General features: G+C 39.5%; 1 protein-coding gene across 7 annotated transcripts in view; it reads left to right on the top strand.

The window, feature by feature from the left end:
* The window catches only part of trak1a (trafficking protein, kinesin binding 1a), a 264,222-nt gene extending 243,986 nt beyond the window's left edge, over positions 1-20,236 (top strand). For 6 of the 7 annotated variants that reach the window (XM_068001811.1, XM_068001810.1, XM_068001812.1 and 3 more), the window contains 5 exons: positions 1,842-2,081; positions 4,572-4,891; positions 7,827-8,042; positions 11,886-11,988; positions 18,177-20,236. In XM_068001811.1, the coding sequence (XP_067857912.1) occupies positions 1,842-2,081; positions 4,572-4,891; positions 7,827-8,042; positions 11,886-11,988; positions 18,177-18,984 (1,687 nt within the window). In that variant the 3' untranslated portion in view covers positions 18,985-20,236. Of the gene's footprint in view, positions 1-1,841; positions 2,082-4,571; positions 4,892-7,826; positions 8,043-11,885; positions 11,989-12,722; positions 12,801-18,176 lie in introns of all 7 variants that reach the window. The other variant, XM_068001816.1, reaches the window with a different exon arrangement.
* Positions 20,237-24,113: the final 3,877 nt, after the last annotated feature.

Here is a 24,113-nt window from a genome sequence, read left to right as displayed (position 1 = left end):
ACCCTAGCACAAATCAGTGCCTTCAGGGCAGGAGCAGTAAGGGTGGAAAATTACATGTTTTTAAAAAAAAATCCTAGAAATAGAAATATATTTTACATTTATTTTCAAACTTTGAAGTTTTAGATGCCTGATGTTCCAGGAATGATGAATTTTGGTGGTTTCTTTAATTCGTGATCATTTTGGAAATATAATTCACTTTTGCATTGGTTCCAAGACTCTGGTAAAGTGATACACAGCCTCTAAGCACCACTCTCCCCATGTTCACACACCATTGGCAGTCATTTCAACTGCATGAACTGTTGAAGAGCCAGTAGAAACAGTCTTGTGTTTTCTGTGCCTCCAATCTGTATTTCCAAGACTCCCACTGTGTTCCAGGCACTATTGGAAACACAAAGGTTGTGCTTTTTATATTATAGTGTGCTGTTAGCTGAGAGAGTACCGTGTTCATGCTGCAAACAGCACACTCTGTGTAAAAATGCCTGAAGACCCAAGCTGGCAGTTGTTCAACTTTAAAGAATGTGAAATTTTTGAGGGTGAGGGATCTGCCCATCTTCTCTGCATGGTAGCAACACAAAATCCCTAATGTAGCAGGTAGCTGAGAAAATGTATTTAATGTAGTGCCTGGGACAGTGTATATTTACGTCAAAGAAATTTTGTTTTGCTGACTGCGTATTGTTGTAAAAGATGCTATATGTTGTGTATCACCTTCATTTACAAATGTACGTATAGTGGACTAGAGTGTGGATATGAATCTGCTGTCCCATGTCACTAAATTAAATTAATATTTACCAGGAGTTGAATTCTGTTTAGAGTATCGCCGAGTTTACGTAATGCACACAATGGGAAAGGAAGGGATGCAGTGCATTATTCGGAGGTAAAATCCTCAACTGGCATGTTTAATGAAGTAGAATTTGATGCCTCATTCAAGTCTCTGCACTTCAATACTTAGTGAGGTCTGAGTATTAATTACCAACTGATATGAATGAGTCAGGATTTCCTTACTCCCTAGTATTTGTAATAACTACAGCTGTCAAGTAAACAATTGAGAGCAATTAAAATTTGTATAGCTTTAAATGCAGCAGAAGCTCAGTTATGTTCTTGGAACAAGTATTAAAGTAGACCTGCTTTTGATAACATAGTTCAGCCTTATGACTTTCACCCTGGTATGAAATTACATTTTACATAATGCTAAAATCTTTGTGATGCAGATGTGTTGGTCAAAAGTATGCTATATTCTGTCCTGCCTATTCCCATCTTCCTACTAACAGTGGTGTCTGTATACACATTTTTTAAAATCTTGAACAATCTGCCCTTATGGTACATCCACATTATGCCACCTCTGAGTAGTGCATAAATGATACTTTTCCACAATTTAAATTGAATTTATTCGTTTTAAAAAGAAACCTGCTGACTCTTGCCCCATTTGGGTCATGTAGTCTGCAGTAGCTGCTTCACCCTTTCCCTCACCACTCTCAAAAAAGAAATTGAGTAACACACTCTGATTCATGTGATGAAATTGTTTAAATATTGTAATAAAACAAAAATTCAGCTAGGAAATTGTCTGGAACAATAGAGAAGCATGCTAATAATTGGTTTATTTTCTCAACAAAAACAAATGAATGAAAATGTTAGGATGTCACACCTACCTTGATATAAATCTTGCCATCCTTTCATGCCCACATACTACAAAAAGGTGAAACTATACAGTTCTGTTTCATTATTAGAAAGTCATTTGCATATTAGTTGGCTGCTAAGGGGAGATATAGAGAGAATTTAAGTAAATGTGCACCAAGCACGGCAACAATTGGGCTATTAACTAAACTAATCTATTGTTCCCACAGACATCAGCAGAAGCGAGTGTTTGAAACTGTGCGCACAGTGAACCAAATTGTGAGACAAAGATCCCAGGCACCATCACCAATGAATATCCCAGGATCTAACCAGTCCTCTGCAATGAACTCTGGCTTTTCAAGCTGTGTCAGCACACCACGGTCCAGCTTCTATGGTAGTGATATCACCAACATAGTCATAGACAACAAAACTAACAGCATCATTTTAGAAACGGAATCGTCTGAAATAGGGTAAGAGAATTAGGCTCTGACCTTCATAGTATCATTTTTATTCAAATCATTTCAAAGAAAAAATAATTGGGTCACATCTTGGTAGTTTCAGATGATTTGATGGGACACAGACTTGTTGGGTGAGGCATATCCATCATGGTACTTCATAACAATGTGTTTTATATTCAATTAAATTGTAGTCTTTCTTAAAGTGCATCAGGTAATGTTAGCAATGTTGAAGCTTGCTGTGCCTAAGAAACAAATCTAATTGAACAGATTATCCATTTCTAATTTGTTCATAATATTAAATAATGCCTGTAGCAGTGATTTTCCATCAGCACACTCCACAATGTTACATTAAACCTGTGCCCCATTGCACCACTGTTAACCTTGTATCCTAGTAAAGTAACTAACTGTGAATCCGATGCCTTCATTATCTGCTAGATCCTTAAATTATCCTAAAGTATTCCTTTAAGAAAGAATTTGCATTTGTATTGCACTTTCAGGAGGTACCAGAACCCTTGTGTCCCAATAATAGTCACTGCTTTCTGGAAGGGAGGATTGAAGGAGAGTTGGGGCTGGGGGTCAGACATGTCTGGAATAGTGGGAGGCAGCAGTGCATTTAATGCACAAAACAAAATAATGGTTGATGTTGCCTGGTGGTAAAATGGAGGTTTCAAATGTAAAGACACTTGAAGCCTGCCTTTGGTTTGGACAGTATAGAACTCTACGTGAGTATGACATGACACAAAAATTAAATGTTGAATTATTTAATTTACCTCTCTCTGTTTTGATGACTTATAGCACTAATTAAATAGTGAAGTAAATCGTTTTTTCCCCCCTCTTTCTCTTATTGCTACAACTCACTTCACCTCCCTTGACCAGTATTTCACTCAACAACAACTACTTGCATTTATATTGCATCTTTAACGTAGTAAAATGACCCAAGGCACTTCAAAGGAACGTTATCAAACGAAGTTTGACACCAAGCCACATAAGGAGATACTAGGACAGGTCAAAAGCTTGGTCAATGAGATGGGTAGTAAGGAGCATCTTAAAGGAGGTGGGAGAGGTGGAGAGGTTTAGGGAGGGAATTCCAGAGCTTAGGGCCTAGGCAGCTGAAGACACAGCCGCCAATGGTGGAGCGATTAAAATTGGGGATGCGCAAGAGGCAAGATTTGGAGGAGCGCAGAGATCTGAGGGTTGTAGGACTGGAGGAGGTTACAGAGATCAGGAGGGACGAGGCCATGGAGGGATTTGAAAGCAAGGATAAGAATTTTAAAATTGAGGCATTCCTGGACCAGGAGCCAATGTAGGTCAGTGAGGACACGGGTGATGGATGATTGGGACTTGGTGCGAGTTAGGATAGGGGCAGCAGAGTTTTGGGTGAGCTCCAGTTTACAGAGGGTGGAAGATGGCAGGCCAGCCAGGAGAGCATTGGAATAGTCAAGTCTAGAGGTAACAAAGGCATGGATGAGGGTTTCAGCAGCAGATGAGCTGAGGCAGAGGTGGAGACGGGCGATGTTACGGAGGTGGAAGTAGGCAGTCTTGGTGATGGAGCGAGTATGGGGTCGGAAACTCATCACAGGGTCATATAGGATGCATTGATTGCGAACAGTCTGGTTCAGCCTCATACAGTGGCCAGGGAGAGGGTTGGAGTTGGTGGCTCGGGAACAGAGGGGACTAAAGACAAAAGGCTTCATTCTTCCCAATATTCAGTTGGAGGAAACTTCTGCTCATTGCACAAGCAGTGTGACAAATCGGAGACAGTGGAGGCATTGAGAAAGATGGTGGTGAGGTGGAGCTGGGTGTCATCAGGGTACATGTGGAATCTGACTTTGTGTTTTCGTCGAAGGGCAGCATGTAGATGAGAAATAGGAGGGGGGCCAAAGATAGATCCTTTGGGGACTCCAGAGCTCATGTTCTGTTCCTGTGCAATTTTGGGAATTATCCTCTTTGAATACAGCTCAGCCAATTGAATATCAGCATGTGGCTGACACGGTGCAGACTGACTACTAAGCATACTTTCAGGCCAGTGGCATTGATTTGTCTAAAATAATGGCTGCTCAATGATTGGTGAAGAAGGAAGGAAGCTGCAGCACTGTTACTCCAACACATCCTTCGAATGAGTCATGTTAAATTTGTGATTTATCCAGTGTTGACAGGCAAACTGCATTAGTTATTTCCATAGATTAAGATCAAGGTGTCCCACACAATCGGACAGATGAGGTAACTTATGTCTAAGTGAGAATATTTCTGTCAGATACTGTAGTACCATACAGGCATCCTGAGGATTTAGGTTACATTGTTCAAAATAATCGCCTTGTTCTTTGCTGGATTCAACCTTAAGTCCCTGAAGTGTTGAAGGGAGATTGTAACAACCAGTCCCCTTGCTCTGTCAATTAAGTACTTGACTAACTGTGGAACTAGGATATTTAAATAAATGTATCACTTGTGTTGACTACATAAATACTGACTCTAGTGGTGGTTTTATTTTAATTTTAATTCCAGAAATGAGGACAAAGATAAGAAGCTAGGTCGGCCAGGAACTCCCGGCTCCAGGGATTTACAGGCCGCCCTCCGGCGCCTGTCTCTTAGGCGAGAGAACTACCTCTGTGAAAGGAAATTTTTTGAGGATGAACGAGAGAGGAAGTTGCAAGAGTTGGCAGAAAAGGGTGAACTCTCTAGTGGCTCTGCAACGCCGACGGAAAGCATCATGTCTTTAGGAACAAACCTCTCTGGAATCTCTGATTTCACAGGGTTTTCAAGAATGTCCTTCAGCAGCCGTTCATACCTGCCAGAGAAACTACAGATTGTGAAGCCCTTGGAAGGTGATGCGAGGCCACGTTCTCTTTATGTCCTCGTCTTTGACTCTCTTTGGTCTCTAATGCATCATAAAAAATCAGGAACCCTTTGCACCAAGTATTCTTTCTATTTCAGAGATAGCCAGCCACGTTGTTGGTTTGAGGTCCTTTGAGATAAACCTTTCTTTGACCCTTTGAGAATTGTTACAGTGCTCACCATTGCTGAGGGAACAAAAATCTGAATTTTTCACATTAAAGAAACTGCCATCAGCTACATTGGTTAAAATACCCTTTTATGTTTGTTCTGAATCTCTTTCACTTCTTGATTAACAAACCAACAGCATCATGTTCATAAACTGCAAAGGAAATTTAGCACTCAATAGGTTAAGTATGAAAAGTATTGCTGGACCTTAGTTCATCATGTAATTTTTTTCATTTCAATTCCTTGAAAAGTACCTTAATTCAGTTATGTATTTATTTTAAAAGATACCTTTGATATTATTTGAGACACACACGACCTTGTTTAATTTGCTTCAACCTTTTCAACTATCTTTCAGTTAGTGTTGTGAAGATTTAGTATTACTAATTCATTTTTTTTGTTTCAAATAAAGATTTCATTTAATTTCTGCCTTCCGCTTTGGTTTCTGTCTCTGTCTGATTTTTATTCGTCCTATCATTTTTTGTCGCAGATCACTGGCTTTTGAAGTTTCTAAGCAGTCTTCATGCGTCGCTTTGAATCTTGAAATTTATAACATTAAGAGACTGAAATATATGACATTCAGAGACCAGTGAACTGAATAAATAACAAGCTATTCTGACATATCCTAGTGCTCATTGCCCTGTTTGCTTTTTATTTAGTTCATGAAAACCAGTATTGGTTTATTTACTTTAGAACGTTATAGTATTCAGACTGAACTATATTATCTGCTGTGTGTGTGTTTTGCTTGGTGATGGTGGATTTAAACTGTAAACAGATTCAGCCATTGAATTATATATAGACAGGTAGAAGTATATATATATTCTTTATTAAATGTACTTGGGATTTTACTAGAGAAGGTGCTCCATTTTCCTTGGTGCTTTGTTCATGCCCCAGATCCTTTCTATATTTAATGGTAATTGTTGGTCTTGTTTGCCTTTGGGTCAGAATACCATGGAATCCTATTATATGGAACAGATTAGTATGGATGAGAAATCTTACTTAAAATCAGACTTACTCAGAGCTGGACCAATTCTATGAACTGATAACATGAGCAGCAAAAATGGGGCTTGGCAACATTTATTCATGAGGATGTAGCAAGGAATTTGCTTATTATATGAGAGTGCCTTATAGTTGGTTTTGACTACTTAACAGTGCATAGAAAAGGGTATTTATTCAGTAACATGATTAGAAGTGTGGTTATGAAATATTTTCATGAAACTTTTAACAAGATATATGTGAGATCTGTATTGTTTGGATGCTGAGTACTGTGGACAGTGTTTTTGTTATCTATCCTGATTGTGGTCTTCATGCGATGATGAAAGCAGGTGCAGCTTATAAACTGCCTCTAGCCATTTTACTACCGCAGACCTGTTGTGTCTAGGTGTTTGAATGAAAAACAATTGGGAGTTTACACTGGAGAGCAGACCCTGTATAATCTTTTGTGGACTAAATTTCCTTTGCAATGCAATATATGAACGTGATTTCTTGGAACTAATTTGTAAATGGGCAACATTTGGGGAAATTGATTTTTTTTCATATATACATGATTGGAACTACTTCTAGATTCCTATGTTTATAAATTGTTCTTGCTTTCAGAGGTTATACTATATCTTGAGACACAAATACAGCATAATTCTCACGTTTAAGTCTGGATTTATCCACAATTAATGTGTAAGGAAAATTTCACCAAGCAGCACCAACAAAAGTACAAGTTTGTGATGCAGCATGTTCCTAGCTCCCATTGACTCAAGGGTAGATCCACTGCTTGATAACGTAGTAACCCATACCAAGTAGGACAGCCGCAGGTTCTATCCCTGGTTTGTGCTGACTTAGCTTATCTCAGCCAGGCAGCAATCGGAGTGCTGTAATTGGTCTCCGTAGCTATGGGATTCCTGCTCCTGATTGCTATCCAGTGACCCCTGCTGGAAATATCTAGGCTCAAACGAGGAGTGATCACTTGGATGACTTACTGGAAGGTTGCCAGCAGTCATGGAAAAATACCATCGTGAGAACCTCTACCTTGAGGAAAAAGAAAAACCTGGGTGGTGGGAGGGAGTGGAGGGCAGAAGTAAAAGCTTTCTATTCTCTGAATTTGACCTTTTTCTTAGCGACTGATTGAAAGGGTGATAAAGAAACCAGCAAATTTTTTTTAAGAGGCTAATATTGCTTACGGTGACTGATTAATTTTCTCTGACCAATCCATATTTACTTGTTGCCACACTGTAAGTGTGGGATATTGTGAATTGTATAATGCCGACTACAACAACTGGGAATGGACACTTCTGCTTATAGTGATATCTAATATTATCGGAGGGTTAACATGCTGAAAATTTTAGTTAGCAAATGAAAATGTTGCTTTACTTTGTCTTAACCATCACTTTATTTGTTTTAAGTGTTTATTGTATAATTCATTTGCAATTAATATACGAACAGGAGTAGGCCATTTCGCCCCTCAAGCCGTTCCACCAAACTTCCAGTATTTCCTGTTTTCTATTAAAATATTCTATTAGGTTGAGTTTAAAAAATGTCTTGTTTTACTAAAACCAAATGGTTTAATATGGTGTACAGAGCACACCATATTTGAGGGACTATTTTTAAATGAGATGCTTAAAGTAACATGATGGTGGTAATGTACTAAGAATGCATGCATGACTTGGGTAATGTGACCATTTAATTCCACCCATTGCCTAAATCACTGTTGTTAATTAAATTCATTTTAATGTCCACGGTATTTGATTATACATGATGTATTTGTATTAACAGGTTCAGCAACTTTGCATCACTGGCAGCAGCTGGCCCAGCCAAACTTGGGAGGAATCCTCGATCCACGGCCTGGTGTTGTCACCAAGGGTTTCAGGCCACTGGAGCTGGACACTGAGCAAGTGTACCACTTAGCAGACTATGAAGAAGATGAGCCTGGTGACCTTTCTTTCCGAGGTCTAGCTACCTCATCCCCGGTTCAGCACAGGGACACCTCAGGTGAGAGGTCGAACGTACAAGTGCCTGTATCACACAGCGAGACTTTAGTGGTGCAGTATCAGCCAAACACAGTGGAGATATGGGAGTCAATGGATGGTGATGAGGCTTCTGGTGAGGAAGCATCTCCGATCACGTGAAATTGCTATTTGACAGGATGCTAAATGTTAGAGGATTTGGTTCACATCAAAGTGATATCCATATGCTATTATGCCTTATTAAGTAATGTACATCTATTTTCGGATTTATAATGGGATTAATTTCAGATTTAAATAGTAATGTAGCGTAGAAACTGGTATTCAACTGAAAACCTCATCTTTTTATCATTCCGTTAAAAGTTCTCATTTAGAGTTCACTTTATCGCTGCCTTTTAGAAAGGTGAATTTATTCTTTGTGCGTTATTTTCTGCTTTAATTCCTTAGATGGCTCTATTTCTTCACCCTGGGGTCCTTTGGGATATTGTATGTTTGTGGATTTTTGCTCACATGTAGATAGCACCCAGTAGGAAACAGCATTTATCAATTGGGAATCCTGGGGCTCCGAGTGTGTTAACCTGTGTCTTGGAATATGTAATCTCCTCTTGGGGATCAGATGATGGCGGTAACCTCCTTGAACTTTGCTGTCATGATTTGACATCACCTGAGCTCAATGATATGAGATTCTATCTAGTAACCATCCCTGGTATCTATATTCCCTATTGTGTAAAACACATAACAAGTCAGTTATATAACCCTTCCCTTTGGCCATTTTCAATATGGCAGCCAAAGTACGTATCCACGTTAAACAATGTGGGTTATTAGAGTATCAAATATGTGCTAGTTTCTTATTTGTCATGAAGCTAGTGAAGACATGTAGCTGCTTCACTCAATACAACTTCAAAAATATATCCTTAGGCTAAATCACAAATTATTTTTAAATGTTATACTTTAATTTGTGAGTTTGTCACACAGATTTTCACTGTCTTGGTGACCAATGATGGAAACTCTATTCTCAACAACTCATCTTTACTGTAAATCTATATGTTCTGCATTTTCAATGTGGTGGTTCAAGGCCTTCTCTTGGGGCTGGAGGGTGGGGGGAGGGGGAGGGGAAGGGGAGGAAAAACGATGCTTTTATATAATTCTACTCATAGTTTTAAAGGGGCTTCCTGATGGTTTTTTTCTTGTCACTTTTGTCCTCTGCTATCATGAAGGCATTGATTCCTTGCTCGGTTTATGGGTCCATAGATAATGGTCACCCTCCATTATCTCACCCGATGATCCATTATTTATGTATGAACTATGATAGTCAATGTTGGCAAACTATTTGATTGTGGATGGCATCACAGCTGAGCCACTGTGTCCTAGGCCCAACCATCTTCAGCTGCTTCGTCAATGACCTTCCCTCCATCATAAGGTCAGAAATGGGGATGTTCACTGATGATTGCACAGTGTTCAGTTCCATTCGCAACCCCTCAAATAATGAAGCAGTCCGTGCCCGCATGCAGCAAGACTTGGATAACATCCAGGCTTGGGCTGATAAGTGGCAAGTAACATTCGTGCCAGGCAATGACCATCTCCAACAAGAGAGAGTCTAACCACCTCCCCTTGACATTCAACGGCATTACCATCGCTGAATCCCCCACCATCAACATCCTGGGGGTCACCATTGACCAGAAACTTAACTGGACTAGCCACATAAATATTGTGGCTACATGAGCAGGTCGGAGGCTGGGTATTCTGCGGTGAGTGACTCACCTCCTGACTCCCCCAAAGCCTTTCCACCATGTACAAGGCACAAGTCAGGAGTGTGATGGAATACTCTCCACTTGCCTGGATGAGTGCAGCTCCAACAATACTCAAGAAGCTCAACACCATTCAGGATAAAAGCAGCCCGCTTGATTGGCACCCCATCCACCACCCTAAACATTCACTCCCTTCACCACAAGCGCACAGTGGCTGCAGTGTGTACCATCCACAGGATGCACTGCAGCAACTCGCCAAGGCTTCTTCGACAGCACCTCCCAAACTCGCAACCTCTACCAGTTAGAAGGACAAGGGCAGCAGGCACATGGGAACACCACCACCTGCACGTTCCCCTCCAAGTCACACACGATCCCAACTTGGAAATATATCGCCGTTCCTTCATCGTCGCAGGGACAAAATCCTGGAACTCCCTACCTAACAGCACTGTGGGAGTACCCTTCACCACATGGATAGACTGGGGAATCAGACCTGGAACATTCCTGGTCTGCATGGCTCAACCACACACTGGCTCAAATTGTTGAGCAGTTCCCAGTATAGATGTGCTAGTGGAGAGTGTTCAGCGCCTGTGTAATCATGTCCCATCATTAGCCGCTGCCTCCAGAGAGGAGGAGAGACAATTAAGGGGTGAGGGAGGGCAAACGTTTGCACCTCGTCTTCCATTTGATGCCTAATTTGTTTCAGTGATTACCTTAATAAAAACAGATTTATTGGGGTGGGTGTGCCAAAGGAATTACATATAATTGAGGTGGTCAGAATTTGTCAAGTTCCTTTTAAACATAACTGCTGGTTCGCTACCAAAGAAACAAGTTGTCATAGTAATTATGTTTGGAGAATAGAAGCTGTTTGGATTCTATCCTCCCAACTGATCAGACATCTAGTACTGATGTTCATCTTATCAGTTTCAGGATGATCAGTTATACTCTATCTTTTGTTGCTAACTTTCTCAAGTTCCTCTAGAGCTTTTTAAAATTATCTCAGATTTTCTAATTTACACAGATTTCTTTTAATAGATTTTTTTCTTTGATATGTGGTTCATTTTTATGATTTAATTTATATCCCACCTGGAATTTTACTTCATGCATTTTCATTAAAATTGTCCTTGGTGTTTTGAAGATTTTGTGAAGTCACTGTTGCGAGGCTGATTTGGCAAATGATTGAATAATCCTTGTAAAATACATTTTAGAAAAAACATTACACAAGAGTGTCCTTGTGTAAGCTTGAACATTTTTTTTAAAAGAAAGGAGGGAAAGATCTAAACTATTTAGATAAATCAGGAAAGTAAATCTACTGCATTTACAAGCACATTTAAACATTAAATTGGAGTGGTTTTCAAAAAAGTAATTTCCCTAGCTTTTGTCAGCAGTGGCAGTCCACTTGTCTCCACTGCGGTTCACAATTATGAAGTCTTTTAAGAATGTGAATTTTTCTTTGTCATCCAAGATACAGACAGATTTAATCTTGTAGATTTGCAGAAAACAAAAAACTATTGCAATAACATGTTAAGTATCATTTAAACCAAAAATAACGTCTGTGTTGATCTAGCAATAGATATCCATTTTTTGAAGAGCTCCATCCTTGCTTTATAGGAACACTTAAGTTCTTTCTAAGGTGTCGGTTGTTTCTTCAGTGTAATTCTGAAGTAACCTGAACACGAGGTTCATCACCATCAATTCCTGAGTGAGCTTATGCAATTGTGGTGTAATTGATGTCTTTTTTTTTTATACGTAATTTAATCAACTTCAGCATGTTTCGAGCAGAATAATTGATCCTTTTCCAGCATTAATGCCCTGTTGGTTTGGCATCTTCCAGTAACGTGATAATGAAATTAAAAATTAATGCTTTCTACCCTTTCCAATCCAGGCAGACCAGAATTCCTGTAGGAGTAGCAAGGAAAACTTGAAGTGCGTACAAATACAAGATTAAGAACAAAATAATATGAGAATTCAAAGCCTTTGAATTTTGAGCAAAATGGATGACTGGTCTGGGAAGGGTTACAGAATCTGGTGTAGGACTTTTTCAAGAATTGATTAATAGCTTTTTAATTGCTGCAATGGCTGCTGATGTGTGTGTTTTCTGCTGTTTGTTTTCACTTTTACTTCAGTTCACTATCCTGGTAAATGTATGTCGCATACCAGCTCCACCTTTACCTTCACAACTTGCCGCATTCTTCACCCCTCTGATGAACTCACACAAGTCACTTCAAGGTAAGTGCAGGACCTTCATATAGTAGTGTGCTGCCGAGCCAATTTCAATTTACTCCTTTTTTGTGGAAAAACAAGTGCATTAGAAACTAAATGATTTGTGGTTACTGTTTTGTAGGTAACAGTCAGAGAGGTGCCCCGCATTATAAAATCTTGCCTCCTTCACGTAAGGTTGCTACCTTTTTGTCAAGTTTAAAACTGGACAGGGAGTACAATAGGGTGGTCTGGGGATAGGAAAGATGGTTTGAGTTCGGATTGCTTTGTTGCAGATGATTCATTTAAAATGTTAATTACCTTAATTATTGATGACTCCAACTCACTCGACACAGAATTAAGTGTGGAGGAGAACTTTGATTTTAAAACTTCTGAAAAAACTCTTCTATTTTAAAAACCAGGCTTTTTACATTCTAGTTTACATTTTAGATTGGACTGACTAGTCCAAAATCTGATTCAAGACACCTTACCTCTATATATTACTCCATCCATCTGTTATTGTTAAAATGCAAAGGCTATATTTATGTACCGATCCTCTGTCACAAATCAAATAGTAATTTAAATGGACAGCTAGTAGTAATTCCTGGAATAAGTTGGTAGTGTTTGTACCACTTAAACCACACACACATTATAAAACCAAGCAATCTTTTGCCTTAATATTAATTGAAGAGATTGAGGATATCATAGTTTTCATTTCAGACCTTTACTCTTGCAACTCTTTAACAACAAATGATTTTCCACAGGTCAAATGATGAGGACGATGAAATTGCAGTATGCCATCACGTTTAAGGGAAATATAGGGCAAAGACAGTCCCGCTGGGGTGAGAAACACTGCCAGTGATATCATACTGGCACAGTAGAGCTAGAACTGAGGAATGCCAGAGTGTGAAAAGTTTAGCAAATCTAACCAAATAGTTGGCTGTGCAGATGTCCGCTACACCATCTCTAACCTCATTCCATCTAGCATTAGGATGTCAAGTTAACGCCTGTCTGGCTTTCAAAGTAGTTTAGTGTTATTGTTGGTGTATGCACATGGAGACAACGTTTAAAAAGTGCAAGCTTTAAGAAACTGGAAGGGAAAAATTGGGCTAAGTGAATCTTCCTCCAATATGCAAAGTGACTTGGATTCTTGCTCTTTGCTGATTCCTGAGTACCTGGTTATATCTCTGTTGATGAATGTTGTCTGTTTTTGATGATTTGAAATGACTGGTAGTAATGCACTCTTAGTGAGCTGTTTTCCACTAATTATAATAAAACATAAGAAAGCATGGCACAGGAAAAGGATGTTCACCTCATCAGGCCTGTTTCTTGCACAGACCATGTATGGTGTACCCAATTGTGGATTCTAACTCGCCCATTTAATCTCGAGGTAAAGCTCCATATAAATATTCCCTAATCCCCAGGGATGATGATGATGATGATGATGATGATGCAGAATATTTACCTGTCCCAACTCCTCTATTTAAATTTTGTTAGCCTGATGTCCTTCAGTTAACAACTCCACCCAAGCCCCAGCAGCACAGTAACTATTGTGCCACATGAAGTACTTGATCATCTTGATCAGAACCAATCCTTCTAAACTCCAATCCCATTCCCAACCAGATGTCTATCTAGTTCCTTTTATTTGTTATTTGACACAGCATTGACTTGCTTTGCTGTTAGTACTTTCTATTTGTAGAAGTGGAGTTGAGTGTAAGTGATGGGATATTTTAACATTTGGAAGTAACACTTGAACGAAATTACCTTTTAAGAGGAAAATAAGTAAGAAAAAAAATTAGTTTTTACACCTGCAATATTACACAAGTTGTAGCAATGTTTGGAATACAACAGTCTTCATGCATGAATGTTCCCACTAACTTGTTTAATTTGCTGGTATATTTGCAAAAACATTATTTGTCAAAAGTTGGTTTAGCCCCTGCAGTATTTTTTTCACAAGATTGTATGAGTACATCAAAATAATTAAAAATGTATTTATAAACAAACATGGCTAAGTGTCCAGCGGTGATGGATACAGGATGAGCAGGACCACTAACTCTCGAGCAATATGGTCAGCAGTGTGCCAGTCAGTGGCGCAATGGGATGTGATTTCATAGCTGGCTGCCCCTCATCAGATGGTCTTTTTTATACTGTATGTTTGGAAGCAGGACAAGCTGAACATAAATTTTAAGTGGGAGCTAAGTAGCAGGGCTTGTTTAGTGTTTCTGATGGAAGCATTGTGAAACTTGTTTTCCTTGCTCCCAGTGACATCTGTTCTTGATTGTGATGTCATCTTGTGAAATACCTAAAATATTCAATGGAAGATGATCTAATTTTGATTGGTATTGTGGCTGCAACATAATGGTAGGCTGTGGGTTTTATGTCTACAGTTCCCCACATGGCAGCACTCAGATCTCAGCTGGACTATGAGAAGAGTGCCATGTGGAGGCCAGACAATTTCTCAGGGAGGGACACTTGCCAGGACAGGCTGTTTGTCTTGTCAGGAACCTAGTTTGAGGATGTTGACTAAATATTAAAAAGTTGATTTGTGTGGGGACTAGATGGGGTAGGAGGTATGATGGTGGCCTTTCACCTCTGGAACCTGGGTTCAAATCTAGCCCAGATTGAAGGCTGCTGTGTGCCAAGTAGTTTGGGAAGTCTCGATCCAGTTCCGAGAAAGCAAGAGCTCCCAGAACAAAGCTACCTATCATTTGGCACTAAATTGGCAATCTTATCCAGACAGTGTGGAAAAATGTTACACTTGCACACTAGGGGATGCTCTTGAGGTTGGGGGTGAGGCCCATTGTTTGAGTAGAGGGAGCTTTACTCTGCATTTAACTATACGATTCCTAACCTGGGATTGGTTGACGTTATCAACTGAATAGCAAAAGGGAACGTGTTTCATTCCTTTCATTCACTCTCACCTCGAACCCAAACTTCACTTTTTAAAAAAAAATCCCACATTTGTATGATTTTTTTAAAACCAGTTTTCTCATCTTTACCCAATCATCACGCAATGTTAAAAAATATCTGAAATATTTTGTCCCTTCAAGAAATCACATCATTAATTCAGTATTAATTTAGTTTTATTTTACTGAGTTATGGGGGTTATACATGAAGTTTTAATCCTTCTTTCTCCTTATGGTTTGCAGTAGCACAATAACAAGTGGAAATAATAACTGTTGGAATGTTCATAATACTTAACAGTGTTGACAATGAACTCAAGGTATTTTGTTTTACATTTTGATTTTATTTTCTTGTGCAGTAAAAAGTAATTGTGAAGTACAATTCTGAATCAAGACTATTTTTGTAGTATTTCCTAACTTCCACTATAAAGACCTCTACAATTAAAATTTATATATCAAAATACTAGCTTGGAGATACCAATGAAAAGAGATTTATATGTTCTGTGTGTATATATAGTGCTTCTACAATTAGCCGTAGCCCCTTCTTTATCTGTTAGAATTGATGAAGTAACAAGAAACGTGTGTAGATACTAAAAATTGAGACCTGCTAAATTATAATCTGTTACCGAGCACTCACTTTTTGTTATTAATAGCTGAGAGCATCAATGCTAGACATAAAGAAGAGTTTTTTCTGCATGTTACATGGTTTTAACCTTTAGAATCTTGGACAAACTTGTAATAGTACACTAATGATTATTAACCAACCAGCTGTCGATAATCATGAATCCTACAGCTGCTAACAGACATGTGAAATTTAAATGTTCTTTATTTGTGCTACTGCTAACTTCTAAATCACATCTTGGTGCTCTTCCCTCTTCTCCCCTCCCCCCCCCTCGCTTTCTTTCCCCCCCCCAAAAAAAAAACCCTGAAGTTCTCTCGCAGTGACAACTGCTATGAACATTTCTGCAGTCTGTGAGTGATCTGTTAGCTTAACTGTTCTTTTGGTTAAAGATTTTTAAAGCTGTATGATTAAAACTTATTATAAAATCAAAATGATAAATGTTTGTCAAAAAAATCTTATGCATTTTACCTGCTAATTTCAGGGTTCTGGTATTTTTTATAAAGTTATAATGTGAGAGTGGTATTTTAAAACATTTATCGTGTTAGCCACGATTAAGGGTTCTAATCGGTTTAGGGAAAGCATTCACTCATATATATTTTGATACTTAATTTCTGCACAAAGGCTATTTCAGCAATGATGCAAGAATTAAAGCTGACAACAGGGAGCAATAATACAAATTTCACAATCCTATTAAGCCTGTGGCCAATCAATCAAGCTGCATCGCTCATAATACAGGAGCTTAAGAAAGTGTGGAACAAGAAAAGGCCATTTAGCCCTTCAAGTCTAAAGACCACGTACAATCCATTCTATCCTGGATTCTAATCTTTAATTTCCTGAGGGAAGGTTCTGCAAAGCTTCTCCATGCAATTCCCAAAACCCCAAAATGCTTATGTAATTATACATCCTGGGGTAGAGTTTCCACTTTGGGTGCAATCGCCATTTGAGCGCAAATTGAGCACAAAAATTGCACCAGTTAGATTACAGTTTGAGTTTCCACCAAAATGTATTTGCATAATCTCAAACGTAAAATCTTACATGAACCAGCGCAATTGGGCAGCTTAACAGCGTAATCCTTTTTATTTTCCTTTGCAATTTAAAAAAAAATCCAAAGATGTATTTAAGGTATATTTAAGAGTGGTAACCTGGTGCAGTTTTATTAATACGGCTGAAAATGGGTTTATCACAAAAAATAAGCATTTTTAATAAATGCCCAATCCTGTGCCTGTGAGTAACCTGATTTTAAATCACTGAAAATGACTTTTTAAACAAAACTATACTGAACCATTAACTACTTTCATTGCAGTACACTAGTCAGTTTGTTAGTAAACTAAATATTTTTTAATATGCAAAAACATTTAAAAGGTGCCCACTAGTGCCTGTGCGCCTAAGAGCTTAATTTGAAGACCCTCCTCAAATGGCCGCAGGTGGGCCTAATCGGCAGAAACTCACCATCCTTCTTATTTTGTTAGGGAGCGTGGGCAGAGCCGGCTTCAGTAAGATCATTTTTGAGCCAGAGCAAAAGATCGCGGAAACTCAAATTAGGCTAGACGTAATTTAAGCCCAGCATAAAAAGGGATGCCTTGATCTATTGCGCTGAAAAAGCCAGTGCAATCTAGCGGAAACTCTTACCCCCCCCTCCCCCTCCGTCCCCCCCACATTATTCATCCGCATAGCATTCACAGGAAAAAATATCATTTATAATGAGACTTCTTGGCATCATTTGTATTTCACTGTTGTGAAAGGTTATATGTGTAGTATTGAATAACAATATTAGCCAGCTGAACAATGCCAGTGTAAAGTGTTGTGGAATCAGTGCATTGTAGTAATAAAATCTTAGTTTTTCTGTGTGAAAAGCAGCACTTTCCTCAAGTTTTGGGAAAGTCCATTGATCAGTGTGAAAACTTCCTGTATTTTTACAAACCACTTGAGCCAGGAGGACCCCTCATTTACACCAGGTGGTCATCTTTCAGTTGTTTGAATAACATTTACTGAATTAACAATTAATTACCAAAATCTAATGACAAAATTAAACTTTTTATTGTGGGCCTCAGTGAACCAGTGTACAAATTTCTTTTGGCCTTTTTGTTTTATCTACCCTCTTGTTCTCTGCTCCCATGAGGATCTTGCATCATCACGTCACTAAGCAGTTGAGACTCCTCAGCTGCAGCTAATTCTGATCTGGAGCTGGAGTAACAGCTGAGAATTACCCCCCTGATTTTTCCTTTTACATCTTCCTTCTCTGTAGCCAATCACCTTGCCTTCACTTGGCACTTCCTGAGGTTATGAATTTGCTGTGTTGGATATTTTGTGTGCAAATCTTGTGTCTTGCTTTCTTGTGTCAAATACAGACTGTGGTGTGCTAATGCCCATAACAAATGCATAAACTTGTGTTTATTCCTCCTTGATTGAAGCACGCTCATGTTACGTATAATGTTTGAACTGATTTTGCTGTGATTTCAGTGTACCTTCTGAGATGTACTTGCCTTTTTGGGTTTTTTTTTCTGCATTCATTCTCTGAGCTTTTTAAACCATATACCTGTTAACAGACACTCAATGTAAAATATGTTTGTGTAGAACTACTCTTGCTGTTGTTCATTCTGTAGGAAACAGTTATTTCAATTACCTAATTTATGTACGCAAAACTAATGTGCAATAACCTTCTGATAACTTCTGTTTTCTCTCCCCGTTCTTAGCCTTAACTCTGCACCTGCCCCAGCTTGTGGAAACTTGAGTAATGTAAAATCAACTCCAGTTGGTACTCCATGCACGCCTCGACGCTTGAGCTTGGCTGAATCCTTTACTAACCTGCGGGAAGCTACTACCACAATGAGCACCTCTTTGGGCCTGGTTAAGTTGCTGAAGGATCGAGGAATTTCAGCAGCGGTATACAATCCATACAGCTGGGACAGGATGGGCTTTAGCAGCAGTGCTAACCTTTACACTCCCAGGCCAACTATTATACCATCCACTCCTCCCAATTCGCCGCTGCATTCACTGTGCCCATCTTCGCCTCCATTTGAATTTAAAGGTGCTTGCAGTCATTATGACAATTTCCTGGCCTCCAAGCCAGCCAGTTCCATGTTAAAGGAGATGAGGGGAGACAAACTAGTGAGGCACAGTGAAAGCCAGACAGATGTGAGCATCTCCAAAATCAACTTGCTTGACAAAGTGAAGAGGCTTGGTATTGCCAAAGTGGTCCACCCAGGTATAACGACTACACACGAGTCTTCAATGACAGATGAAAAAGGACCCCTTCTTAACAGGGCCCAAGGGTCAATGAGAGCTTTTTCACAGGGCACTCTAGTGGGTGAGAGCCTTGCTTTAGGCTGCCCCCAGGTGGTCACAAGTGCTATTGGAGGGATTCAGCTGAACACTGGCATCCGACGGAATCGCAGTTTCCCCACTATGGTGGGTGCAAGCATGCAGATGAAAGGACCTGCCCCCTTGAGTTCAGGAATTCTTATGGGAGCCAAATTACCCAAACAGACTACCCTACAGTGAAGTTTAAACGCAGTGTTGATCAACTACCAATAAACTCACTTTCAGTGTTTGATACATTGACTTAGTGCCTGATAGGAATAGAACAAACTTTGTATAATATGTACATAGATTTATGGTCCTAAATTCATTGTAAGCAACTAATTTAATTTATGTTCCTAGCTATACATATATGTACATATATTAAGGAAGTATTCTTCTGTGATTTGAAACATGCACTCACATTGAAGTGGATGTTCTAAAAATAACTTTTTAATTAAGGCAGATAGATTGAATTTTGCACTGTGTAACAATGATAATTTGGCTACAAAGTACAGTCAGAGACTTGGAACTGATTTGTACTAACAATGCAGTCCATCTCAGTGTAATCACTGTACCTGTTACGGACGTGCAGAGTTACAAAGGAAATCATTTTAACTAATCTTGCACTGTATTTTAAAGAAAAAATAACTTGTTTCATTGTAAGAAGCATTATTTTTAAAGTGTGTGTTTTGCTATTAACCTGAAATGTTGTTTTGACAGCCACATTTATCCATATACTGAGCTTCTTGTTGAAGGATAACAACTATAGTTTGTAGATGTGTGCAATAGAGTAAGATTAGCACTAGTAAATATTCCAAAATCCAGTGTTTGTAACATGCATATTTACTTGAATTGATGCACGGTGAGGGGGAGGGTACCTTAAACACACAATTCACATCAGCACTGTTGGTTGTAAATACATTGTTTCTGTCAAACTGTTCACAAGCAACAGTCTTCAGACTCCTTTGAATCTGATTTTAAATTTTGTCTGACTGAAGTGACCTACTGTGGTATAATGTACATTTATTATATATATTTTGAAAACAAATAGGCTGTTATTGCATGTGTTTTAAATGCCTCCTTATTTCATATTGTGCAAGTTTTTTTTAAGTAAATACTGATATTTTGTTTTCAGTTTTAGACCATGTGTGTACACTGATTGCCAGTAACTTGAATTTTTATTAATTTGGAGGGAAAAGCATTTATGAATGTGTTGGATAACAAAAAAAAACATAGCTGGCCTGACTGGATTCTGTATATTGTAGGTCACTGTTAGTCAATCAGTCTACTGAAAAAAGGGAAATGCCAACGGCAAATATATTTTTCTCCACATGTCAGGGTTCACACACAGATACATTAACACTTATAAAATTGGGATCTAATGTATGAGAAAGTGACAACAGCATCTGCTTGTCTACTGATCAGTTGAAATAAATCAAAGTAAACTGCCAAACCTATGTTCTTAATTCTTTGCTGTAATGCATACAAAAATGATCCTGATTTTGTCTTCACCATATTGTCAGGAGACCATATATAAAATCCAAAAGGAATAAGTCAGAATTAGATCCTTACGTTGAGACTTTCTGCAATAATAAGTGGTTGTCATATGTTGTTGGACAAATGCTGCAGAAGTGGAAAATTTATCTGATACTGAGAATTTATTTACTGATGGTTCAGTTGGTAAAGGCTCAATTCCAGGTTTGTTCTCAGCTACTTGGGGCCCCAGAGAAAATGAGACCAAATACCCCTTTGCTAGCCAGTGACCTCTAGTGCAAAGTGCGCTTGTGAGAGTCAGATGTGGACACAGTCAAGCTCTGCTGTTATGGCCCTTCCCTCTTTGTGTTCTGCCCCCACCATTGGTCAAACAGCCTTCTGCTGTCTAGGTTCTCGTGTGAAGAATGGGCCCAGAGGGTGACTTGGAATTGTGCGCTGCCTGCGAAATCATAACCCAACAAAAGTCAACATCTTCAAGAGGAAGAGAAAATTGGGGGAGGGGAAGCAAGAATCCACCTAATGAGCTGCAAAGCAGACACTTCTGAACTAAAACTATATTTCCCAAATAAGGCAAGAGAAGGTGAATGAAATGTGAAATTAGGGTGCTTAGTCTGCTCATCATACCATCATGATAAATATTTTCAGAACTGAAGCTGATGGGAATGATTGTGTTTTGAAGGAAGGTTTCTACCCAGAATATTGACCTGTTTTTCTCTTAGTTGCCAACAGACCTTTGCATTTCCAGTATTTTCTGTTTTACTTCAGCTTTCCAGCATTAGCAGGTTTTCCTTTTATCTCTAACAGTTATGAGTTGCAATTAGCATCACAGTGGAGATATTGAACATATTGCAGCCATTTTGTTTGTAATACACACCAAGGTATTCAACTTTTAAAATAATGAATTTTCTTGAGTAAGTTTATAGGTTTTAAACTGAAGAATTAGGTGAAGTTGTTTGAAGATGTCACTGATATTATGGTGCATATCTGTAGAAATATTTCATCCATCTGCTTGTACATCATGTAACACATTACTATATTTAAAATGTCTTGGTGGATTACTGTTAAACTGTGCAGGTCATAGATTTATCTAATTAAAATTCTTCAGTTTGACGTGTCTGTAGGATGTTAATGCTCCTAAAGTGTGGGAAAGTGCCTTTTTTTAAAAATCTGTTTATAAAAATTTTCCATTCATTGAAAAGCAACCAGTAATCACTACAAAAGCAACCAAACAACTGAATGTGTTTTTGATAACGGTTAAGTGATGATATTATTTTCCCACCCACCCCACTATATCTCCCAAAATTCAAATTTATAGCAATGTAAACAGAATTTTTTAAAAAATCATTAGTTCAACACAATTCTGAAACAAATCACAAAACTTACCTATGAATGTAACCAGCCCAACTTCCAATCCCTTCCCTGAGGTGGGTTCCCCTTTTTTTGAGATTGCCTTGTTCCCTGAGCTGCAATCCTTCTCCTTGGTCTTACCTCCTGATTATGTGTCAGGCCTCCAAGCATTCATGTGCCATCAGTGGTAGTCATGCATGCTCACTTGACTGAAACACTCCTTTCTTCCCTTTACCCTCACCTCCAACAACAAGTGCGAGGATCTAGACCCAAGTCTCAGACAGTGCTCCTGCTCAGATGCTTGTCATTCCTGCCCCCTTTCTTTGAGTGCCATTGGGCTCTAGTTCTCCCTCACCTCCAAGTTGATGCAGACTCAAAATGACCATTTAAGGGTCTTTGAGGAAAAGAAAAATCAATTACTCTATTGGTTCTTTTAGTATTGATGACTGGTTGTTTATTGGTTGCTTTTTAATGAAGGAAAAGTTTTTATAAGGAGATTTAGTACTGCAAGCACCATCCTCCCAGCTGCCTACTGCCAGTCTCCCACAACCTCCACCACTTCCATCCCACTCCCTGCCAGCCTCCGCCTGACCACGTTATTCTCTTTCACCTGTGTAGCACCAGCTACTGGACAACTTATTCCCATCCGATCACAACACTCACCTCTGACCCATACATTTGGCAGCCATCTTTTTGCATTGCCTGTGTTTTGACACAGGTAGAAACATAGATATACATCAGGAAAGAAACAAGTTCTGAGCCATACAGAGACATTGGGAAACACTGAGGAAAGAGGATTGCATACAGACCAAGACGGAACCATCACAGACACTACAATGAGAAGAGAATGTGACAACTATACAGAAGGAAAGGAGAGTGAAAACTGAATATGAACAAAAGGGTAGAGAAATGGACACACAGGATTAATATATAAGTGGAAAAACGGTTACCAGAACAAAGGAACCATTCATTTTCTCTGTGAGCAATGCTGTATCAGATTGTACATGATTTGTATGTGAATTTATATTTTATAATATATGCTATTGTGGATAGCATGTTTTGGGAGGTGATTACCCAGCAGCTGCAGAGATTTCAGGTGGAGAGGGAGTGGGTGACCACCAGATGGATTAGGAGGAGCAGGCAGTGCAGGAGTCCCTTGGGTGTGTTTCACTCTCAAACTGGTACCAGTGAAGGTGTTGACACCTTGGGGGAGTGTGTCAGGAGCAAATCCATGGCACCGTGGGAGACTCAGCTGCATGGGGGGGGGGGGGGGAAAGAAATGCAGTTGTTATAGGGGATTCGATAGGGTGCTAGGTGTTTCTACAACTGTCGATGTGAGTCCCACATGGTGTTGCTTCCATGATGCCAGAGTAAAGGACATCACTGAGTGGGTACAGAACATTTTGAGGGGGGAGGGGAACAGCCAGAAGTTGTCGTCCATGTGGGAATCAATGACATAGGAAGGAGAAGGGTTGAGGTCAGGAGCTAGGGAGGAAGTTAAAAAGCAGGACCACAAAGGTAGTAATCTCTGGATTGCTCCCAGTGCCCTGTGCTAGTGAATATAGGAATAGTAGGATAAGAGAAGTTAATGTGCGGCTGGAGCAATGGTGCAGGAGGGAGGGCTTCAGATTCCTGGGGCAGGAGGGATTTGTTCAAGATGGATGGGTTGCACCTCAACAGAGCTGGGACCAACATCCTCACGGGGAGGTTAACTGGTGCTGTGGGGGAGGGTTTAAACTAATTTGGCAGGGAATGGGCACCAGGATGAAACATTGGAAAGGAGAAACAAGGTGCACAGAGGACTGGGAGGGACAAGTAGTACAAGACTAAAGAATAGTTCAGAAATAGGAGGGATCAGAGGGGGCAAAGCCGAGGCAGTCTAAGATGAATTTAGAGTGCATATGCATAAACGCACGTAGCTTGGTAAATAAGGTTGGTGAGCTGCAGGCTCAAATCGCCACGTGCGACTATGATATAGTGACAATAACAGAGACCTGGCTCAAAGGATTGGGTACTTAATACTCCTGGCTACAAGGTATTCAGGAACGATAGGGAAGGAAAGAAAAGAGGGGGGTGGGGGAGTGGCTGTATTGATCAAAGAAACTATTATAGCACTAGAAAGGGATGATGTAGTTGAGGGGTCAAAGTCAGAATCTATTTGGTTAAAATTAAGCAACAATAGAGGAGCTACTGGGTGTATACTATAGGCCACCAAATAGTGAAAAGGAGATAGAGGAGAAAATTTGTAGGCAAATTACAGGCAAGAACTATAGAGCAATGATAATGGGGGACTTCAATTATCCCAATATAGACTGGGATAATAACAGAGTAAATGGCAAAGAGGGGGAGGAATTCCTGAAATGTGTACAAGAGAGCTTTCTGGAACTCTGTTTCCAGCCCAACCCGGAAGGAAACAGTGCTGGATCTCGTTCTGGGGAATGAAATGGAGCAGGTGGAGCAAGTTTCAGAAGGGGAGCATTTGGGGAACA

The sequence above is a fragment of the Heptranchias perlo genome, chromosome 2 (genome assembly GCF_035084215.1).
Source record: "Heptranchias perlo isolate sHepPer1 chromosome 2, sHepPer1.hap1, whole genome shotgun sequence".
Taxonomy (NCBI): Eukaryota; Metazoa; Chordata; class Chondrichthyes; order Hexanchiformes; family Hexanchidae; genus Heptranchias; species Heptranchias perlo.
Note: the sequence above shows the minus strand (reverse complement) of the source record. Positions and strands in the feature narration are given on the sequence as shown.